Genomic DNA, 17861 nt, shown 5'->3' on the forward strand with positions numbered 1-17861 from the left:
GACATTGCCACTGTTCAACCTCCCTACATGCATACACTCTGGCCAAGAATTAAACTGCATGAATAATACAATAGACAGGCACGTTGCGTGAAACACATGTTATACCCTGAGATGCGTGTTAATGGATAAGTCTGAAGCCATGGGTGAAGGGGAAAGGAAGGAGTGTTTGCGAAGAGTCACTTCTTCCTTGCAGCGTGCTTTGACCCGCTTACATGTCAACTCAACATGTCTTTTGTGCCTTCTATGAATGGATTTGGGTGACCTGTGAAGTCTTAACCTGTACAGAATCATCATACTGTGAGGCCCCTTATTAGAGAAGATGGCTGAAAAGATAAACGGATAGAGCACCCACTCGTAATGCTTGTAATCCTAATTTACATCAATATTAAATTGCACTGCCTCATAGATATCCAACCATGCAGGTAGTGGAATATTCAGTGTTGTAAGCAATCTATTCCAGGAGGCTGGTTGAAACCCATTTTGTTCAGATTTTAAAACTATGTATTGTAAATTATAAATAAAATAATGAAACTAATAAATAACAATTATAATAACGATAGAATAATAATATTTACCATATCCCCTTTTTAAAACTGCCTCGACATCATCGCGGCCATGTTTCTATATAAGATAACAATCTGTACATGTACCTGTTTGGCTGCGTAACCCTTCTGACCATGTGACTACATCACAAGAAATACATTGAGAACTAAGTCACTGGCCCCACATGACTGAAATGTGGCGCTTGAAAGCCCAAGTACCGTGCACAAAATGTTAGTAGTGCCGAACTACGTAAAGGGTGTACGTTAATCCGTTCATCCATTTCCCAAATTGCTTCTCAATCCCCTGATCAAAAATAAAATAGAGAACCAACGTGAATGACACGACAATTTGATCATTGACTCTCCAAACACACCTCGCGGTCACGGGTGCCTCCCGGGGCTACGCCAAACGCCGCTTCACAATCAATCAGGCGAGAGGAGCCCTGCCCTGCTTCCCTGCATTGCCCCAAGTGCAGACTCGTAGCCTAGATGGGAATGGCTGCCGATTCACTCTGCTTCAAGTAGCCACGGCTCACGGCGGTCGCGGATGAGCCTGCCTTCCCGGTTTTTAGTTCAGTTCATACGAAACGACCAGGCGAATCACCCCATAGTGGAATAAGAACATTGTTAGATATCAATATCATTGTGGTCTGTGGTACCGAGACATATACAACACAGCCAGCTCCTTTTACTGCCCGGCACCAGGACGAAAAAGGAGCAGGGTTGGAGCAAGAAAGTGTACCTAAAAAAGTGACTTTTTTGCAGCTGTTGAACTGTCAATCAAGATTTGGCCTCAGCACAAAACCAGCACATGGAAGAGTCGGCAATATGCAAGGCTCATCGTAATGAATTCATTGCTAAATTGATCATTGATGAGAATTTGCTCCATTGGATGGAATGAGGTTTTGATCTATTGGTGATTGTCTCAACTAATGTACAGTTTAAAGAACAACGGCATAACTATAAGAAATTGAAGTTGAGCTATGGCAACGGGGATTCTACTCAGTACAAATTCTTGAATAGAACCAGGCGCTCAGAACATGCAGAAACAGGTTCTTTTTTCAAAAGGAATCGGCAAATGTTTCCACAGTCAAGGAAAGCGGAAAACGCCCACCCTTAGATCAGTTTGGGTAGCCTTAACAAATGAATGGCGATGGAAACGTAATCTTGATGAGGGAAATAGACTACTAAGTAGTTGGGTAAGAATATGTTTGATATGATGAATAATACATTTATGGAAGATTATCAAGTGTGATCAGCCGGTTACTATGCAGTTGGTCAACAGTTTTACTCACTGTGAATGTAGCAAATATTTTTACATCATTAGCCCACTTGCAGGGTAACTGGTGTTTGGTGAAAGCTTTTTGTGAGCTACAAGTTGATAGAACTTGATAGAATGCAAACATTGATGCATGATGCCTTTTGTTGTTCCTAGTTGTTTTCCCCCCACATTCCAAGCCTCCGCCTTCTGGCTCCCTGCCACCTCCACTTTGTCTGATGTAGTGCGCTTCTGGTGGCTGATGTGTGGCTGTGTGCATCAGGCTTTAATTGCGGTGTGCATAGAAACGAGTGTAATTAGCCGGTGCTCCTTCCTTGCTGCCCAGCTAACAACCAGCATACCCTCTGTGTCTGCTCTCTCTCTTCTTGCCTTTCATTTTTACCCCCTCCCCGCCACCTTCTCTGCCTCTCCGCTCTCTCTCTGTCTCGCCACGTGCAGTTGCTACAACGACGAGCCCCACTCCACCATTGTTCCCCGCTGTTCACCAAGAACAAAAGACGAGGCTATTAGCTCCCTGTGAGTGCAGTGGTGGAAATGGAGAGGGACATGGGAAGAAAAGACTGCTGTAAGGATGGCCTGATGACTATGAGAGGGGAAGAATGAGTGCAGATGTGAGGGATGGGAAGTGACAAAGTAATGGTGGAAGGAAACGAGAGGGGAAGATAGAAGCAGAGAGAGAAGAAAGGGTTGAACAGACAAACCAGAAATTAAGAGATTTACTGAGGAGAAAGAAAGAAGTCTTAAGTCCTGAGCTCTGAAGACAAAAGATGGTGTTTACTTGTGCTTTTTCCCTCAATGATATCTATAGTGCTCTTCCTCTGATTGCATGTGAGCTTGCATTGTGCGTAATGCCGGCCTTCTGAATGTTAACTGCTTACAACGCAAAACAGAAAGTGAATTTGGTTTCCTGAGTAGAATGGGGCAAATTACACTTTTATAGCTCTCTGCCACTATGCTTTGCTCACGCCATTACTCACTGTGCGTGTCTAAAGAGAGGGAGACGAGTGCAGGGAGAGAACAAGTGATTGGAAAGATGTCCTTAGCGAGAAACATGGTGGAGGTGCGGTGGTAAAACCTGTTTATGAGAAAATGTAGTTGCAGCATTCTAAGTAGAAGGATATAACCTCTGTCTTGCTCTGACCTTTTTCCAAAGATGAAGTTCAGGGATGAATGCCGTGAGCATCCCTGGGGATATTTGTCAAGATTCCCATCTGTGTTTGTACTTTATGATGATTACATCTTCTCATGCACTCGATAGGTAGATTTCAAGATGCTCTTGATATTTACACGTTCTTGATATCAAACGGTAGACAACAAAGAAAGCGTGCATATATATACTAAAATGTCAGTTTTATTTCACAGCGAATGCAAAAGATGTATGTATGTAGTTATTATACATAAAACTCTGAGTAAATGAAATATTGAAATGTTAGGTATGAGATATTTGACCTTTAGAAGCACTGTGAAGCATGATGGCTCTCAGTTGTATTCGCATTCAAATGTGACATACAGCCTTTTCAAGAATTTCCTAGAATTCCCATCATTCTAAAGGTGACTTTAATATGCCGACAAAAGCAAAGATAGACTGCATTCTTGTCCACATATGTACAAACAATGGAATATTTAATTATATAAATATTTACCTTTTTGAAAATGTTTTTACACAAACTCAGTATGGTCATTTAACAAAAGGCTGACTGCTGGAATCAACATAAAAGTAGAGTCTGCAACCGTTGAGTGGAATCCTTGTTTTTCCAAATCTTTCAAGGCAAAAAAAAAAAAAAAAGCGGCATGTTTTTTGTGAGATCAGTATTGCGTTGTCAAAGAGAGCAAGCCATTTTAAATTTAAAATTGGTAAGTAATTTCTAAAAATTAACAAACCCATGTGGGGACTCACTAATAACATTTATGAAAAATATGAAGTTCACCAACTTTGGATGAACTACAGTCCTTTTCGTGATATTGGGCACACTACAAAACTCAATCATTGAAATTAAATGTAGTTTGAATGATTGAGTCCAAACTGCAAGCAATGCAAAACCCCAATTCCAGTGAAGTAGGAACGTTGTGTAAAATGTAAATTAAAACAGAATACATGACTTGCACATTTTTTTCAACTTATATTCAATTGAATATGCTAAACTCACATGATATTTAATGTTCAAACTTTTTTTTATTTTAAACATCGACTCATTTGAATTTTTAAACCAAATTCCGACATGCCGGAGTATCTTTGTCGTGGTTCTGAAGCATCCTCGACTTCAGATGGGCACTCATTGATTGTCACACTACACGAGGTAATGGGGCGACTCATAACTCCAAAAATCTGCCGCGACAGTGAACGTTTGTCTGTGACCTGTCTGTGGCGTCCGAATCCGGCTACATTTGTGTAGTCTGAGCTCTGTATCATTCTTAAGTTAATTGTCACAAGCAGAAGTTAATCGTCTTGTGTCAGTCAGAAACAATAACACTCTTTAAAGACCCGCTTAATAACAAATTCTCATTTATAGTTTTGACGGATTTTTACTATTAACGTTCACGCTTGAGTATCATATTAAAATAGTTCCATTTTATTTGATGCACCATCTGTAACTTCTGCCTGTGAATGTCAATGAGCACCCAGATGACCTTAGGCTAACTTAAAAAAGAACTAAATTCATTAAAGTTTGATTTCCTCATTAAGGTTGACACTGCTATTGCCCCCTAACTTAATGCATATCATGGCTAATTAATTAGTAGCTTTTGCCAGGCCTTTTAACTCCGTGGCATGTTTAAACATTTAAGACAAAGGTCATAGGTCACTGTCACCATAGAACTCTTGATGAGATGTGGCTTTTATTTTTTGGCTTTTCACTCGTCAGCAGTCCTCTGTAAACGTTTGGAGTTGTACCGCAATATCATGCACTCGCAATGAAATAGAGCTGCAACGATTAATCCTATTGCTCGAATAATTCAAACACAAAAGAAAGTTGTCTCAAAATTTCTGCCTGGAAGCTTCGCTGGGGTTCACGTGAGGCAGAAAGTTCTCTTACACAATTGGTCGCTGGGATAATTTGTAAAATAATCAAATCTAAAAATAGTCGATAGCTGCAGCCCTACATTGAAGGTAACTTGGTGACAAAAAGAGATGGTGGTGGTTTTGCATTAAGAGCTGAGTTGAATTTGAAGGAAACTTCAGTCAAGGTCGGCTCAAGGGCAACATTTCTCAAAACAGGCACTTCATGCTTTTGGTCCACATGCACAGAGGTTCACAGTCCATCCTTATCTGAGGATTCACCTACCTGACCTGAGGCTACTATTCCTCCCAGGAGGGAGCTCGTTTTTTTTTTTTGTTTTCCCTAGCGGTGTCTTGCATCTGAACAGAAATATTGTGTTCCTTCCTCCTGGTGGGCGGTGCCCCCTGTCTCATTCTGTTTCTATTCTCCCCACTTACCAACTTCTCCCTCCCTCAGTTCTCGTCATTTCCTTCCTCTCCCTGAGCTGACATTTGCTGTCAGATAGCCTTATTATTCCCTTCTTCAGATTTCTGATTAAGATTCTCTTGCTTTCTGTCTGCTTAAGTCTGCTGTCTCTCTACTTCGCTCCTGACCCCCTCACTGGCTCTCCCCCGTGAAGAACTCCCTCTAATAATGACTCTTCTGCCTTTGACTTTTTGCCGCATTCTGCTCAGCATAATCTAATTCAGTCTGTCCCCCACTGTCTCATCTCCACCTCTTTCATTTCTCAGTATATTTTTGTATTAGTTTGTATTTTCAAAGGTCACTTTTTGCTTTTCATTTCAACTCCCTTCCCTGTCCCTATGTTTTTTTTTTTCTTTCTACAGCCTGTCCCAAACATTGTGTATCTTCCACATCAAACACATTTCTACTTCTATGCCCTCGTGGGTTGAGTGATAGGTAGAAGTTTACTGTCACTTTTGCTGTTTATTTTAGCAACACTTTTTTTTTTTCTGTGTGGGCTTTTTCCTTCTACACAACTAGCAGAGGTCATCATGCAACCGGACAGTGACGGGAACAATAGAGGTGTTGTCATGGTGATAACAGCATACCCACTACTTGCGCCACATTTATTTTCTCCACAAGTCCATATGCTGTCATCCTCTTATTTCCTTTTTCCCTTTCCCCTTATTGTATCTTTCTTTTCTCTTCCTTTCTTCACCTGCCAGTCAAACCCTTTCCACTTGTTTCTCTGTCTTCGGTCTATCCGTGTTTTTCCCCTCTCTTCCTCATAATGTCTTCTTTTGTCTTGCTTTTTCATGCACTCTCACTCCTCTCTTCTGTCCCCGTGGTCTTCACCTCCTGTCCAGCCGTCGAGGGAGCGACGGAAGGAAAGGAATGCTAATTTTATCACCACAGCAACAGTGTGAGAGGAGACAGATGGGGAAAAAGAGGCAAATGTCACTCGTCAGAGGAAATGAGATGGCCAGTGCACGCTCTGCCTGCTCCTCCACAGAAAAAGATCAGGGTGGAAGATGTACTTTACTTTTATTCCACCTTTCAACATTTCCCTTTTGGAGACATGCATACGTATCTCGTATTTAATTCATTTTTGGGGGATATGATGGATGTGGATTAATTCTTTTATATCCAATACAAAAGCTGGAGTCAGTCTTTTGTTCTTCTAGTCAATCATTTGTTGGACCCCCCCCCCCCCCCCCCACACACACACACACACACACGCACTCATGTCAGGAATGTAATCATGTCCAGAGCCTTTCCAAGGAGAAGAGGAGGGGTAGAGCGGGTGGGAGGTACAAGCAAAGTGGTGAGGAAACTGGCAAGAAAATTTGACATGAGCGCAGGGATAAGGAAGAAAAAAACGTGTGTGTGTGTGTGTTCCCAATTACCACTCCAGCCAGCCCAAAGTCACCTTCGTGGGGAATGTACGCTAGAAATAGCTGCCTTCTTCCTGTGTGTGTTTGCGTGCGTGCGTGCGTGCGTGCGCGTGTGTAATTTTAAGTCGTGTCTGATTGCAGTTGCACAAACACTTGCTGATTAAGGCCCACTGATTTCAACCAGACTCTGATTAGGTGTGTGCGTGCGTTTGTGTCCGTGTGTATGTGTGCAGGAGTCTGATTCAAGCTTTAGGCCTTTGAGGACCGAAAAAAGCGTCTGTTTATGCTGATTATGTATCTTTGGTCCAGATAAAAGTGAAAACTGACTTGATGTTGTAATTGGCTTTAGATTAATATTTGAAGTAGCAAGGATCGGATAAGGCACGAGATGATGAGGACGAACGCAGGAGCGTTTCAAAAGCAAGGGCCCTTACAAATGCAAAGCAATGCAAATGTGCAGTCCTTGTTAAATGGCCATTTTCCATCTTGATCGGTAATTAAGAACCCATAGGGCTCCGAGTGCCACACGCTTTCCCACACTTTATGGGCAAGGAAATGACGGCAACGGCAGGAGAGACATGCAGGCAGACAGCACACGAAGGCACCAAGAAATGAAAAAGTGACGTGTCAAAAAGTATTCACCAGGAAGGAGGTTGGATTTAGAAAGGACAGCAAAAGAATGATTGCTTGTGGAGAAGTGAGAAGCTGAGTCTGATGGGTACTAGTTATAGAAAGTGCGGCAGTGGGGGGGTGTTAGAATAGACTTATGTGCTATGAGGCCCACTCACATTTTCCATTTCCACTGCTGAATTGATGTCACTCATTTCCATAGCCGCCCATGCATCAGGTGTGTGCGGCTTACCGAGTGGTAATCTGTTCCATCTTGTTTCTTTACTTTCCATCTGTGTAGGATCTTTCGCTCCGTCGCGCCCCATCCCTCACTATCACATCTGACAGACTCAGAGGGAGCGATTTGGTTTGTGTGCGTGTGTGTGCGTGTGTGCGTGTGTGAGTGTGATGGCATACATGCTAGTATATCCTTGTCTGGATGCTTGCTCTGTTCCTGCCACTTGCTCGCACTCTCTCGCTTCCTGCCTCCCTTGTCAGTGAGTGGAGAAATAGTGAGTTAAATTTTAATGGCGCTGCCATCTCTCACTAGCTCCTGAACGTGGGCCAATGCAAGCTGACGCACTCAGTGAGCCATGAGAAGAGACAAGACAGTCAGCAGAGCGATAGCCATCTTGACATACCACCACATGCTTGCCCACAAGTGTTAAGCATACACAACAGGTGGAATAAAGAAATTATTCATTTAGTGTAACGGGGAGAATTTGGCGGGAGTGTTTTCCAACAGCATGGCTTCTTAAGAGTAATTCTTGTCACCATTTGGTTTGGGATTGTGTTAAGATATCAACATTGAAACATAGGGTGCAATAAGAAGTATGTTCAAAGGTTCTTCGACTGGTGTCAGTGTGTTTGTTCTAGCCTCTTCAGCCATGCACTCCTTGAAGGATTTTCCCAGGATCCTCCACAGCTCCGTCGTCACAGCCATCTTGATGTCATTCACGTCTGTGACACAGGTCACCATGTTCAGCCCTTGAACTTGAGAAAGAGGAGAATTTGTGGGATGCTCAGGGCATTGTGAGCTGTTTTGATGAAGCAGCCATGATGCCTTGTGTCTTGTGTCTACCTGTGCACTAAACGAAGCAAACACCTCAGGATAAACTGGTTGATTATCAGGCCCACATTGAAGGGGAACTTTGTTCGGGTTTGAAATAAATTTTGTAAACCCAGTCCTGGAACCTTTCTAACAATTCTAATATTACATAATCTGGTAGAATACTAATTGTTATTTAAGTGTCTAAGTGTATCATTTAATTCTGTCCATCTATTTTTGGTCGCAACCCATCGCATTTTTTTTTTTTTTTTGTTATGCTGTTGTTTGGGTACAACCATATTTGCTGACCAACGAGTTCATTGATCAAGTGTCCAGGAGGAATGTTTGGCGATTGAGCATACAGCCATGATTAGCCAGCTCATTATGGAAGCCAAGACCAAGTAAAATAAGAACAGGAAAGGGTCTTTTCTAAACTGTACCTGTGAAGTTAGAGGAATATTAGTCATGTTTTGTTGTTGTTGTTGTTTTAGCATTAGCATCAATATCCAGGATGAACGCCGTCCTGATGTATCAGGTAATCTACTCCGAGTGAGAAAGGTACAGGATAGTAGGCCTACTTAGTCACAGCGGTAACCGTACTACAATAATTCTGAGCACGTGTCATTAAAATCTTGACGCATTTGATGGAGAGGACATGAAGCAATCATTTTTCCGTGTCTGTGCTACTCCTGACATCAATCACGTAAAAAAGTCTCCCAGTCACAGAGTCCCTGTAGGACCGTATTTTCTCTGACTCTGCTAAGTCTAGTTGGCATTGTGTGTATGAATGTGAACTCAGGCATGCGCCAGCACACACACTTCCCTGCGCCAGCCTGTGAGCCATATTGTGTGTTCCTTGATTGTTTTCATTTGCCCACCCGCACATAGCTGTCTGATTGGCAACACGTTCCCCAATGGCTCGCTAAGCGCATGGTGGGATTAGGTGTGTACTTGTATTGTGTGCCTTTGTTTGTGTTTTTGTGTGCAGGCGTGTGTATCTTTTTGTCGAGCTCGAGCACAGCCGACTCCTGAGAGAGGCCAACAGACAGATGTTCTCGGAGAGGATTTGCATTTTTGTCTCCCTCTTTAAATATCCGATCCTCTTGTTTAATTTATTTTGGGGTTTGGTGCTTCCCCCGCCCCAGCCACTCTTGGGTATGGGGTGAAACGGATTTCATAACCTGGAAACCCTGCGGCACACCTGTTTGATGAGAAACACTTTTCCCCAGGGTCCCACATTGAGGTGCAGGTTGTCAGATCAGGGTTATCAGCCCCTCGAGCTACTTAGTTTGGCTATGATCCAGCATTATTGATGTAGTTCAAACACCTGCAGAGCTTTCCCGGTGGCATTTGCAATGACAGAGGTTCACCGATGCAAATAAGGCTACATTGTTCTCTGTGCAATAGCGATTCCAGATTCGGAACACTTTTTTTTATTGGAAGCTGTAAATAAAAGACTGTAAGGTAGTTCATGGGAAGAACTATTATACAGAATTGAGTGTGTCTCTACTCAGTGTGTAAATCACATTCATGACAAGCTATCTCCTTTCCACTCATTACTCCTGCTTTATTGACCTCATCTTTTACCTCGCCTCTGAACCTTTTTGCTCCTCAATCTTCCTCACAATAATATCTATCCCTCACAAATGTTCCATTTTATAATACATCATCTTTCTCCTTCCTCTAACACTTTTTTTTTCCTTTAACTTTCCTTCTTCCCAGTGCTTCTCTTTCATTTTACTAGGCTTGATCATATTAGCAATGTTGCCTGGAAGAAAAGCATCACGGCGAGCACCAGAAATCAGCCTGATCTGTACGCCTGTGGACACGTACAGTTTCTCCAAGTGTCTGTGTGTTTATCCCTGCAAGCAATGGCTGACATTAGGAAGGGCAAAATTCCCTCCACCTCTCCAGTCCCTTCAGTGGCTAGGGGGCTCGCTCAAGGATTAATTAGACCAAGCAAAACTGGCCCTTGTTGTCATCTTTGCCACATGCACACACGCACACCAACTTGCAAGCATTGGTGTGTCTGTACTCGCTCTCGTGTATTTGCGTGTGAGTGCCAATCCTTCCACCATGCGGTCAAGTCACAATTACTAATCAGGCCTGGAAGCCTTTGCCTGGCGAGACTAAGAAGGAGGGAATGAGAGAAGGAGGTAGCAAACGAGTGAGTGCTTTTCTTTGTCCTCATCATTGAAGCAGAGATAAAGACGGCTAACGGGATGGATGGCTGGGGACGAGAGCACAGAAAGTCAGGGATTAGCAGAGGATGAGCATGTCCGCCGCCCCGTTCGACAACGGGCTTTTAACTGTCCTCCATAGCTCTATAGCATGACACTGTCCACTTTTCTCTGTCCGCCTTTCATCTCGTTTGCTTTACATAAATCCATACTCCTGGCATTGGAAAAGTGGGCTAATTTTTGTGGCTCTCTCATTCACTGCTCTCTTTCCCTTGTGGTGATATTTTAAATTTGACAGCTGACAGGCTCGGAACACCTAATGCTTTTTGTTCAGGGCAAAATGATTCTCACGGGGTGGATGTCTTCCAGGTCATCTCACGGTTTAATTTCATTTTTTGCCCTCAGTTTGAAGGTTATCGGTTCTTTCACTGCACACATTTAAACTGGTGTGTAGGTGGAGAATGGAAAGCTTCTGAGTTCTCATTGCCTCTCAGTATAGTCAGAAATGTAAATGGGAATCTTATTTGGCAACCACATTCTTATACAAACATATTCATGTCACTACACTCCAGTGCAAAGTCAAATATCAGTTATCAAAATAAACCAAGCTTCAGTTGCTATTCACTCTCCTCCCGCTAGAGGGAGCGCTCTGCCATGAAAGCCTCTGCATCAAGGACGTTGACTCTTCAATAATAGAAAACCAAAGTGGCACACTGCCGACCAGGGTGCCACAACATCTCTACTGTGTCCCCGACTCCACTCCCCCCCCCCCCCCCCACCCACCCTCGCTCTCTCAGTGAGTCATTTTGTTAGTCATCCACTCACATTTGAAGTCAGACAAGGTTAAACTTTGTGCGCCGGCTTTGTGTTTTTGTTTACTCTGCTTGTGGCCTGGCCGCTTGTAAATCACTCAAGGTCACTTCCTCATCATCTTTGTCCTTTAAACGAAGTTTTCTGTATCTGCTGCCCCCTCCCTACTTTATTTTCCTCCTGCTCTTTGATTTGATTTCCTTCCCCTCCTTGCACTCTAGTTCTCCATCCTTCTCCTCTGCTCTCTCTATCTTCCCGCCTTGTAATTAGCTGGTGTAATTGCTGTAGTAAATCTTTTTCTGCTTTCCCAATGAGACTGGCTGATATAGGACTGATTTAATAAGGACACCCTTGCAGCTCACCTCACTCTGTGCGTGTGTGTTATTTGGAATGGGGATTTATGGGCTTTTTGTGTGGTTTCAGCAAGTGTGGATTTCGAGTTCAAGGTGGTGTTGTATTGGTACGTCAAATGTAGTTGACCTTATCAGCGATTCAGCCCGCATATCACTTTGTGTGTGCGCGCGTGTGTGTGTATTCGTGTACACGAGTGTGTACGAGTGCACGCGTGTGTGTGTGTGTTAACGTTGTGTGTCATCAGTAATTCTATAATATCGTGTGCGTCATAGCTGAGGACCTTCATGGCCAGAAGAGCAGAGTGAGGTCACAACGGCCCTGAGAGAACACACTCACACTATCCAATTCTGTGTCCTCTAATTCTCCATCCCAAACGCTTACGTGGATGCCCTTTCTTGTCTGCCTCCCTTATTTTTTACTTCACCGGCGCCTTTTACCCTTCTCTTCTCACTCGCATACGTCTTGGATGATGGAAAAGATCGAGAGTGTGGGTGATAAACGTTGTGTCGTGAGGGAGAGGGTTGGCAGACATGCAGCATCTATTTGCAGTACAATACTGTGTCCAATTGAGGGCACTGTGGCTCCACCAAAAAACTGCAACTCACTCTCTGCGCCTCACTTTTTGTCTCCCGTATTGGCTTTTTTTAATCAAAGAAATGCACATTTAGTGCTTTGATGAGACACGTCTACAAAAACAGTCATTTTGCAGCACACCCCAGAGGTGAAAATGCCAATCACTAATTAAAAACATAATTTTGCAACCTAATTTTATCCAGTCAATTGAATTGCATTTATAGGTGTGGGGTTTTTTCTAGATAAAAACAAACGCAATTCTGATAAATTTTAAAATACACATGGTTTTTGTTAAGGAAGTATTGTATTATATTGCATTGTGTTGTAGTATTAATTGGGAATGAAAACTATTTTACAGTATGAAATCTGGAAATGTTAACATTTCAACTGTATAACCATCAACCACCAGTGCAGCACTACATAATTAATACATATTTTGTAAGAACTGAGGTAATTATGCATCGTATATTTATTTCAAACGTGAATCGATACAAACATTGTAGAAAAAATAATAATAATCTGAAGCGTTGATACTATGTTTTATGACCTTTGGCGAGGTCCAACAAGCCATGTCTGATCATCAGTAGGTAAAAGCATTCATATTAAACCAAAGTCAAGTACAGTGATCCTTTGACCTTAACTAGAAATGAATTTATGCCAATTTATCGCGTCAATTTTTGTGATAACTCCCAAGTTGTTGTATTTGAAAATTCTGAACTGCAGTTGCGCTTTTCATGCGCCAGGGGAGCGCAAGGGAGCACCGTCTTAGCCCCTCCCATAAGCCGTCCCCCTGCATCGTGGCCCTCCCACATCCTGCCCCCACACCCCCTCCCCTCTGCCCCACCCTGCCATCTGGTCCTTTTCACACAATCACGCGCACGCACGCACACACACACAGTCCAGTCTTTTCTTCCCGTTTCCTTTCAGGGAGAAAAACAGGATGAAGGGTCTCTTTCAGGCTCACAGTTACCGTGGAAACCCCCTTATTCTTCTTCTGTCAAACACACTTAGATTGTAACATGCACACACATCTATAGAGAGTGACAGCATGTTGGATATTTAAAGTTTAAAGGACCCAAGACTACAGCTGTTCCCCTGTCAGCCATACTTCTGGCCTTTTGTTTATTTTACACAAAGAATTTAGTGCCTTTTTTTTTCTAGGCGCAAAGTTGACTTAGCACACTCAAAAGCACAAGTTTCCCCTTTTTGTTCTCTTAAAAAAAATAGTTGGCAAAACATTTGTTTGTCTTTTTATTTTGCTGAGCAGATTTTTCCAAAGAAGCTCTCGTTGCACATGCACACACACACTCACACACACACACACACACACACACATTGAAACTTAAAACCTTTTCCTTCGTCCCAGTTACGACAATCTCCAGGCCTGGAACGCTTTCACGAATGGAGGGGGGGAAAAAAAGTTATATAAGTCTTAAAGTGGTGGGTTTTTTTTCCACCCATTGTGCCTCCCGGGGGCTCATGGAAAACTTTGCTATGCGGCATTCAGTAACGCACGTCATCTGAAAGCTTTTAGCTGGTTAAAAATAAACTACTGGCAGCAGTGATGAAATGATGAACAGACCTGGTAGAATGAGCGAAAAAAGGGAAGAGGCCATGCACATTCTTATACTGTTCATCCAACTTTGTCTTAGTATCAATATGCCCACTTTTTTCCCCCCTTTGTTCAGACAAAGCCTGGCTACCTTTTTCTCCTTTTAAGGATAGAGGAAGAGAATAGAAAGGGGGGTTAGGGGCACATACTGCTCTGCTGACTAACAGACTCCTCTTTGTGTATGTGCGCGTGCATGCTCACACACACACACATACACACACAGACATATTGACAGAGACCTCGTGATGTTGTACATCCCTCCTTTCCACATCCATGTCTGCTTTTTTAGTTCTAAGGAAGAAGTAGGAAACAGAAATGAGGAATGTAGTGTATTTTTATGGCGCACACATGCATGACCATCCACACATTCACTGTCCACCCCACCCCCAAACGTCCTCCCCATCACTCAATGCCAAGCAGCTGTTAGGCCAACTCAAGGAGACGAGAGGGGAGCGTTTCCTGGAAAAAGTGTCTTTCTGATCAAGTTCATTTACAATATAAATGTATTTTCCCCCCTTTTAACTGTACATTTTAGTCTATTCTGTGCTGGAGTAAGTCTGTTTCTCCTCAGCCTGTTCCTCTCCTCCCCCACAGTGACTAAGAGCATCATGGTGCAGTGCTCCATAGCCGCCACTAGAGGTGCCATCGGCTTACAAATGGAAGATGGCTGGGCATGTGGAAACCACAGAGCAGCCATTTTACAAATTCTATTACTCCAAACCCCCATTTCATGAATCAGTCGTGATGTCAGCACGTCTCCCTCTCATTTGATTGGCTAGCAAGCAGTGGCACTGTAGTTGATGTAACGCACACACATAAACGCGCATACAGGCACATGGTCCCTCATCATCTTTAACACATTGACCTAGTGACATGATGAAAAGGTCCCCTCTCAGATTAACGGGATTGTTTGAGATTATAGGTCACCCAGATTAGATCCTCATATGGGGTGCAGCATGTGTGTGCGTCTTCAAAGTCGATTTATGTGCAAAGTGCCCTTAATAATGAAAAATATTAAACCTGAAACTATATATTTAAAATCTTATTTATCGTATACTATTTAAATCGTGTTTATTATTCCGTTTTTTTCCCCCCCTCTGTGTCCTGTACTGTTGGTCTTTGTGTGATGGCCACTGTACGAGCACAACAAACAAAATAAGTTCCTTCCTCCCATCTGTGCGGATACTTTATATATATCTTTGGCTTTGTGTTTGTGTTTGTCTGTCTTCCTGTTTTGTCATCCAGCTCTCAGTAGGTTTCTGTATCACTGCATTAGTGACATTATGTTGTTGAGTATACTAAATTATATTGTACAATATGGAATTGGACATCAATTTATTGTTATATGGCGACACATACATGATTGTCAAAGTTTGATGACGGGAAAATGTCAGTGGACCCTCACTAAGAAGTCTGTGTCCAACTCTGTGGCCAAAAGACGAGTTTAGAAGCTCATTAGGAGGCCCGGACTGGTGAACTATGTGGCCTCTCTGGAAACAAAGCAGCATTTGACTAAACTCATAATGGGCTTGCTTGCATGGATGTGACGGTATGTCTGTATTTGTTGTCCATGGAGATTGTTGCTGTCTGGTTTTAAAAAGTTTGACTGCCAGGAAACAAATATGGGATAAAGGTCTTTTCAAGGGAGGAACATGTATAGATAGTTTTCACTCAACGCATACAACTTGAGTTATAATTGGACATTGTTTTATGTTGTATATATGTGATTGGACACTCAGAAAAAAAACCTTAGGTTTTAAGTTTGCATTTCTGAGATTTGATAGGGTCAAGCAGTTTGGTTTGTAAAATCCATTGACTTCGCCTAACAAAAGTTTTTGCATGCGATGTAGGAAAGTCCGATGTGCTTGTTCATCTTTCAGGCTTAATTTGTGTCCGCCCCACGCAAAATGACATATCCTTAGTCACAAATGTGACCTTGTCCAAACGCGTTAACGCGGACGTGTTTGTCAAGTGTGAGCGTGTCATAAAACGTACTGTATCTGCAAGCCTATTGCAAAAGTTAACATGCCTCATAGCTAACAAATGTCCGAGCACATTTAGCAGGCCGCGGGGAGTTTTTAGCCGACATCATCTCACACCATGGTCTAACACATAAATGTCAGGGTTTTTTTGTGCAGTGAAGTGCTGATGGAAATGAAAAATTTGGGTGGTGTTTGTAGAAAACGAGTATTGAATGGCTCGGTGAGATGACTCAAAGTAAGTCTCCAAATCGAGTTGAGCAGTACATTTGTGATAGTTGTGGACAGTGCTGTGAAAAGATATTTGCCCCAATCCCTATTTCTAATATTTATTTGCATCGTATTTATCACACTTAAATGTTTCAAGTCGTCTAACTAATTTTAGCAGCTCTTAAAGACGACCAAGTAAATAAGAAACGTTTGTAAATGATGGTTTTATTTATTAAGGTGGGGGAGGTCAAATCTATGAGGCCCTGTTTGAAAGAGTAATTTACCCCTGAACCTAATAAATGTTTTTGTCACCGTGTCAACAATAACTGATAATACGGCATGGAAAACTGGTTATTAGTGTTCAGAATTTTTTTTAATTAAATCATATCGTAAGGGTTTTGAGTATGAACTGCCTTTTTAGTTTCATACTATCTGAATCTGGTTTAAATCTGGACTTTGAGTTGGTCCTTCAAAAACATGATTGTTATTTCAACTGGAGGTAGACTTGCTTTTGTGTTTCAGATCGTTGTCCTCCTGCATAAACGGAGTCGTTTGAGCTTCAGGGCACAAACTGAAATGTTAGAACGTTGGCCTTCAGGGTTTTGTTGTAGACATTGTTGAAGCTGTCAAACATGACCACAATATTTAACTATTGTCAGGATCTTCTTCACCTTTAACTACTATTATGTACTAAAATGCGGAGATGCCGAGCCCATTAATTTCATCTCACACTAATCTTTTTACAACCAAAACGTTTTTCACAGTTCTTCCCTCTTTATGGGAGAGGTTTGTGGGAAATTATTTGCTGTTCTGGCATGACAGTGTCCAAATCAAACAAAGGTCCATAAGGTTTCTTTGAGTTTTGGTGTGGAAGAACGCAAGACTTTCAACCACACCAAACACCATAGAGCTGAACTAGTCACAGCAGAGATTAACATCACCTAGCTCAAGATTTGAAATGAATTGTGTTTCAAACAAAGTCCTTTAAATTAATTACTTGTCTTTGTCCTCATCCAGCCAAAAAGGAACTAGAGGGTGCAGATGAAAAGAACCAGGTGCAGAAGAAGAAAGTCAAGGAGCTGAAGGTTATTGATTCAAAGTCCTCACAAAACCTGTGTAAGTCCAAGTGTCCATACAGTTTCATCCTTGAACATATTCAAAGACATTATATTCCTGTACGTACAAACGTAACTTTTCTGCGCGTGTACCTGTAGCCATTTTTCTTGGATCATTCCGTCTTCCATATGAGGAAATCAAAATCTGCATCCTGGAAGTTAATGAGAAAGTCCTCACAGAGTCCATGGTTCAGGTACATTTTCCATTCTTATAACCAAAGCAACCTTTTGAAAAAAACAAAAAAAACAATTGACGCACTTGTAGCCGTTGTTCCTTTTCTAGCATGCAATATGCAGTGACAGGACACTTGCACATTTAAATAAAAACTAATTCAAGAGGAGTTGTATTAACACTTCTGCTATTTCCAAATTAACAGTACTTTTAACAAGGTATAATCAATTCAACAATACTTATTATTGGTATTGTGCCGCTCTCCATTAGACTGGACGTTTGCCAAAATATTGAAACAACAAAAGGTTTCAGTTGTGTGGGGTTGTTTGTCTTGCTGTGTAGAACCTGATCAAACAGATGCCCGCACCAGAGCAGCTAAGTGTCCTAGGAGAGATGAAAGATGAATATGACGACCTGGCTGAGGCTGAACAGTTTGGAGTGGTGGTAAGGAGGCCTGCAGTAATAAACAGAATAGTGCTTTTTGTTGGGTACTTGTAAACGACAAGGCATATGCATGTGATGCCATATTAGACATAGAATATTA

At 42.2% G+C, this 17861-nt stretch overlaps 1 protein-coding gene across 1 annotated transcript in view; it reads left to right on the forward strand.

Annotated features, from left to right (window-relative positions):
- Nucleotides 1-1718: 1718 nt before the first annotated feature.
- Nucleotides 1719-17861, forward strand: part of LOC133151533 (protein diaphanous homolog 1) — a 28711-nt gene continuing 12568 nt past the window's right edge. Inside the window, exons 1-4 of the mRNA XM_061274657.1 lie at nucleotides 1719-1741; nucleotides 17048-17146; nucleotides 17245-17339; nucleotides 17660-17761. Of these exons, the coding sequence (XP_061130641.1) occupies nucleotides 17331-17339; nucleotides 17660-17761 (111 nt within the window). The 5' untranslated portion in view covers nucleotides 1719-1741; nucleotides 17048-17146; nucleotides 17245-17330. The remainder of the gene's footprint in view (nucleotides 1742-17047; nucleotides 17147-17244; nucleotides 17340-17659; nucleotides 17762-17861) is intronic.

The sequence above is a fragment of the Syngnathus typhle genome, linkage group LG1 (genome assembly GCF_033458585.1).
Source record: "Syngnathus typhle isolate RoL2023-S1 ecotype Sweden linkage group LG1, RoL_Styp_1.0, whole genome shotgun sequence".
In the NCBI taxonomy this organism is placed as follows: Eukaryota; Metazoa; Chordata; class Actinopteri; order Syngnathiformes; family Syngnathidae; genus Syngnathus; species Syngnathus typhle.